The 6000-nt window shown below is 43.8% G+C and overlaps 1 protein-coding gene across 4 annotated transcripts in view; it reads right to left on the reverse strand.

Annotated features, from left to right (window-relative positions):
• Cacna1e (calcium voltage-gated channel subunit alpha1 E) overlaps window positions 1-6000 on the reverse strand; it is a 320444-nt gene that overhangs the window by 84467 nt on the left and 229977 nt on the right. For all 4 annotated transcript variants that reach the window (XM_028759777.1, XM_028759802.1, XM_028759794.1 and 1 more), the window contains exons 9-12: window positions 5288-5341; window positions 4550-4639; window positions 3063-3272; window positions 1855-1967 (exon numbers count right to left, since the gene is read on the reverse strand). In XM_028759777.1, the coding sequence (XP_028615610.1) occupies window positions 1855-1967; window positions 3063-3272; window positions 4550-4639; window positions 5288-5341 (467 nt within the window). The remainder of the gene's footprint in view (window positions 1-1854; window positions 1968-3062; window positions 3273-4549; window positions 4640-5287; window positions 5342-6000) is intronic.

Genomic DNA, 6000 nt, shown 5'->3' on the forward strand with positions numbered 1-6000 from the left:
ACACACACACACACACACACACACACACACACACACACAGAGAGTACAGTTCTCCTTCTCCTTCCTAACTTTAAATCTGCTCACTGGGCATTGGCTTACTGCCTTGACCTTAGTGAAACTACAATGCCCAGTTACTGCTTTTACACAATTTGGATAGCAATGCATCTTGCATCATATCACCTTGGATACACAGACAGACAAAAGAGTGGTACCCAAATCATGGAAACCAATTTGAGTTAGTCTAGGTTGTATTCCAATATAGAAATCTCAGAAAGAGTCCACATTCTCTCATTGTTCCAGACTTCAGCACTGTTCAGAACATTTAAGTGCTGTTGTGTTAAGTATCTTTTAGGAACTGAGGCCTTGTAATTCTTGATGTAATAGTATCCTTGTTGACATAGGGTCTGATTGCTATAGGAAGTCCTAATTGCAATTAACAGTTCAAGATTATTATTGTTTATGGGAATTGGAATAGAATCCAGGACCTTCTCTGTACATGCTAGGCAAGTGCTCTAGCAACACTGTACAGCTTTAATATCTACACTTTTGGAGTTATTTTGATTACTTTAGTTATGTGTAGGTGTACATGTGAGTGCAGGGACCTGGAGTTATAGGTGGTTGTAAGCTTCCTGACATGTGTGCCAGATGTCCAACTGGAGCTCTTTGATAGGCTAGTAAGTCCCCCTAACCACTAAGCTATCTCTCCAGCCCCCTCCCAACCAACAAGGGTTCACCACATAGCTCAAGCCAGGTTCTGATTTACTGCACAGCCAACGCTGGCCTCAAACTTGTGGTCCTTTGGCTTCAGCATCCTGAGAATTGGGATTATAGGAGCATGCCACTATGGCTGGTTCTGAGTTATTTTGTGATCATACACTTATGGAATGTTGACTATGTTGTAGGCATTAGACTAGGGGGAAGTAATGAAAATGAGTCTTCAAAATGAAGCTGAAAAATATGTATATGAGAAAAATCAAGGTTAAAATGGTCTCTTACTAGCTATTATGTCTGGAAATTGCCTGTGCTCAGAACCGTCTGTTCTTGGTGAAAATGTAGATTGGCAAGTGCTCTGAATCTTTATCACCTGACTGGAGCTTTGGCAGAAAAGGAAATGGGTTTGGCAGCAAGGTGGCTCAGAAACCTCTGGTCCTGCTACTTTGTTCTGATGTGAACCAGGTATGCGAGCTGAGCATTGCTGTCTCTGTCACTTTATGAGTAGAGGGCAGGCTAACACCTAACATCTCACGTCTTGTATGGGATTCCAGGAAGCAGCACAGGAAGTCAATGTGTGTGAATGCACCCTGAACATCACTAACAATACACATACCTAAATATTATATAGAAGGTACGCAGCTGGATGGAATGTTCTGCATGGCGTTGTTCTAATACAAGAGTGTGTGAGTTCATATGAGGGCATATGGAGACAATTATGCTTATTTTAAACTGAAGTAGAAAATAAACAAATGTATAACCTCTTTTTTCTAAAGCCACCTCTGAAATTAAGTCCTTTGTCCTTCTCTCCCAGACTTCACCCAAGATAATAAGTAGTTCAAAATTCTGGCTATGAGTAGCTTTGTAAAATCTCATTGAGCTATATAGTTAAATGTACACTCTTTAGTATATGTGTTATACATCAATAAAAACACTAAAACTCAAAGAGGTTTTTAAAAACCAAACAAATCCCTGACTGGCGAGGATTGTCGGCTTCTGAACTCCCTTTTTTCTCATCATAGCTGTGTTCCTTTTACAACTTAAGACTTCAATGGCTCATGCTGAGTGACAGACCAAGCTGCTTATCTAAACCCGTGGCCTATCAACAAGAAACTGAAGGACAGGCAGTCTTCGAGGACTTACCCCAAAATCAAAGCAGTTGAAGGATGAGTGAAAATAAAGGCGTGGCCCCATGCCATACATCTTCAGGGACATCTCCAACAGGAAGAGTCCCAGAAACAAAAATTCTGCGTAGTCTGAAAGTAGCAAGAGAACAATCATGTGTTTCATGGGTAATATTAGTTCTTCTGCTCTCCAACTAACATGCACCCCTTATCAAGGAGCCCCAGATCTCAGAATATAAGAAGCCAGCATTGGGCAAAGCCTAATTTCTGAGTACTGTGAGCTAGGATGAGCTCCCAGACCAATCAACAGTTGTCCTTTAGTGACAAGAGCAGGGTTATCAATGGCCTTCAAGCAGAGGGCAACCCTCAGAGAAGACAGGTCCCTACTGTGGATTGGCTGAAGAAGCTGAGTATCTTCTTCTATACAACTCCATATAACTGTCTCCTGGCCATCACTCATACCCAGAAGCAGTCATATTCAGAGCAGACTTATATGTTCCTTTTTAAAGTCAATTTGATGTATCTATTGTTCTCAGGACATTTTCCCCCATTCTCAGTGATACAAATTCCTTACACCACTGAACCCCCATAAGAAACTACTAGGACCGCAAGTCCCATTGGAAGAGTGACAATACCAACCAACCAGAGCTCCCAGGGTCTAAACCGCCAACCTGGGAACATGCTTGGAGGGACCCATGGCTCCAGCTGTATATTTAGTGAAGGATGGCCTTGTCAGGCATTGGTAGGAGAGGAGGTCCTTGGTGCCATGAAGGCTGGATGCCCCAGTGTGGGGGAATTACAGGGCAGGGAGGGGGGAGTGGGTGGATAAGTGGAGGTACATCCTCATAGAAGTAACAGGAGGGGGGACAGGATAAGAGATTTCTGGGGGTAATGGGGAAATGGGATAACATCTAAAATGAAAATAAATACGATATCCAATAAAAAAGGAAAAAAACTTCTAGGACCCAAGGTACAACTCTAACTCATTGTTACCAATGTTGTGGTGTTAAATGTCAGCGGTGACTGTTTATAGTCCACTGATAAAGAAGGCTATGAACAGTTATTTAAGAACCCATCCTTCCTTGCAGCAGCTTTGGCTTTCTTCACTGTGAACAGTTAGCAGGCTTCTTTAGACCCTTACAGTCACCCACACAAAACACCGAGCCACCCCCACACAAAACACCGAGCCACCCCCACTTGAGGGGACAGCAGTTGCTGTTCACTTACAGAGGAGGTGAGTGAGCCACTGTGGCTGGTTGTGATGAACAATGGCCACGCAGGCAGTATTAAGAGCCACAACACTCAGGACGATCCAGTAAAACACTTGGGACTTGACCATGTGGCGGATAGAGATACGCAGAAGCCGTTCCTTGTGCCGGAAATAGGAGGCTCCATCCACTTTTGTGCTCTTGATACTGGCTCTGGCAAGAGGTGTGCCTAAGGAAGGGAAATGAGGAGGAATGAGATGACAAAAATATGCCAGGCTTACCCTCCATGACCAGGTGGCATCCAAAGGGCAAGTTAGACAGCTTGAGTACCAGGGCCACACTGCAGACCTGGGCAACCCCTATGTTATGGGCTAATTAATCTCCACAGGAAGAAACCCTGATTTTCCTCTCCAGGCACTCAAGTCCTAGGAAACTGAAAGATTCCCAAGCAGGATACCAGGCAGACGCCCAGCATCTTGAATCCTAACAGGATCGTCTTTATATCTGTAACAGATCAGGCTTCTCTCTGCCCTTTCCTTTCAGATATGCTTCAGACACCGGAATCCTTCTGCTGCATTTGTGATATCTCTGCCACTGGCAACACAAAGCAGCAATGGGCTCTGTAAGTCTCTTCTGCTTTTTAGGATGGAGTGAGATCCTGCCTTTTTTTTTTTTCTGGGGAGGAAAAAACCTGTCATCGGCCAGAATCTGTAAGAGAACCTAGGATTGAACTGTGGGGTGTCAAAAGGAATTAGTTTAAATTGCACAGGATGGAAGTAGGTTGGTGCTACTAAGGTCAAACAATTGGCTTCAACTTCTCCCATGTGGGTCACTAGAAGAAATAGGTCCTCAGGATGCTTGAAATATATGAGTTGAGTATCCCTTATCCAAAATGTATGGACCAGAAGCAGTTCAGATTTCAGAGTATTAGTTTAGTGACTGCACTAGCAGCTGCACATGATAAAGTATCTTGGAGGTGGGACCCATGTCTACAAAGAAAATTCACATATGTTTCAGATACATCTTATATGCCTAGGCTGAAGGTAACTTTGTATAATATTTTAAATAACTTTGTGGGAGAAACCAAAGTTTCATGGTGTGGATTTATCCACTTGTGGTGCCACAGTATTGTTTTTTTTTTTTAAGTCTAATTCTGGAACAGTTCAGATTTTGGATTTTTAGATTAGGGATACTCAACCTGTATCTCAACGTGGGTTCTCACTGTCACACCCAGGAGAGAGAGGATACATCTGCAAATAAGATCCATCTGTCACACTTGAAGAACCCTACACCCCAAGTTTCATGTTCACAGCATCCCTTGCTCCTTTCGTCTTTTCTGTAAATCATTGTCATCTAGGTTAGATTCCCATGCCTTCCCTTAATTATGTCCCTAGATTCTGGATCCTTTGGGTTCTTTCTCCTCCTTGTAGTTCTTCTCAAAAGACAGGAGCTTCATTTTCATGGGAGATCCAGAGTAGTAAAAGAAGATCTAACTGGATCACTCACCCACTGAAGAGATATCAACGCAGTGCTCATCGCTGGAGTCTCGGGTCATGGCCTCCGTCCGGCTCCTTTTGATGGTTGCCCTTCGAAGCACTACGCCAGGGAAGGGGAAGGCCAGTGAGAGGCCATAAGTACACCCAGATCATCCTGGACAAAACTTTGAGGGCTGTGGGCAAGAGGCCTTGTGCAAGGGCCCGTGACACAGGTGTTGGCCTTTAATACTGGAGCCAGGGTGATAGGAATCTGGAGTCTACAGAATGGCAGGCAGTGCTGTGCTTGCCAGCACCTGCAGATGCTCATAGGTTTTGAATCCCAGTTGGAGTTTCTCTAAATCTAACCGCAGTAGGTAAACAGACCCTCCCTATCTATTTGTTCTGGCTCTTCCTAAACAATGACATTTCCCAGCAACAAAAGTGGTCCCAAGATGATCCCCAGACATTGTAATAGCAGACCCCTTCATAGACCATCGGTTGTATGATGGTCTTTTCATTGAGCTCTATCAATCACACACCCTGGAACAATGCAACTCTTGGGTTTCATTTCCATCACTTTAAAAGGCATTTAAATCCGTGACTCAATTCTCATCATTTTAAAGCATGAGGGATTTTATTACAGAGAGACTCTTGTGTTTCAAATCCCAGTGCGCCTCCCTCTTCTTTCTTTCTCCTCTTTGATCAAGAGAGATTGCCACCGCCTAAGAGGGCAAATACTAACGAAGCACGGCTCGAAGCTCTTCCTTACCTTCCAAGGCTGATGTTCCCGAGTTTTTATTTTCTTCAGCAAGCATGACTTCCTCTGTATGGAAACAAATGGTTTAGTAAATCATCTGTAAATGCCAAATTATTTTGCAAAATGAAAAAAATCCCTCAGGGACAGCTCTGGCTTAAGGAGACATAGAGCGAGTTAAAAAAGGAGTTCAGAGCTCATTGTGGGCACCAGCATGGAGAGAAATGGAGCCTCACCAGAACACGGGCTTCTCAGAACAAGGAGGGTGTGTAGTGAAGGACTCATGGGGGATGCTGACAACGTGTAGGGTTCCTATAATCGATGCCCCATGGGGGCAGGAAGAAATAGGATTTTTTTTGCTGTTAAAAATCCCCCAAGTTGATGAGAGTGAAAATGTTCTATTTATGTTGTTCCTACCCAAGTTTCTTTTTCTACCAAGCCCTCGGAAAGTACCTCCTTCTTCCTGATTCCCAGGCTATAGCATTTGTCCCCTCATCTAGGAAGTGAGGCTATATTTTGACTTATGCCTGTTCATGATTCTAAGGCAGGGGAAGGGAAGAGTCCAAGAGTCTTCAGAGAAAAGGCAGGTATGCTTCTGTATATCCCCACCAACTCTGCCTAGCTTTTGTTGAGCAGTATTTGAGCTAAGGCAGTGTGAGCTTGTGAATACACTCTTGAGTATCTCTCTCTCTCTCTCTCTCTCTCTCTCTCTCTCTCTCTCTCTCTCT

Source organism: Grammomys surdaster, unplaced genomic scaffold (genome assembly GCF_004785775.1).
Source record: "Grammomys surdaster isolate TR1022 unplaced genomic scaffold, NIH_TR_1.0 130, whole genome shotgun sequence".
Classification (NCBI taxonomy): Eukaryota; Metazoa; Chordata; class Mammalia; order Rodentia; family Muridae; genus Grammomys; species Grammomys surdaster.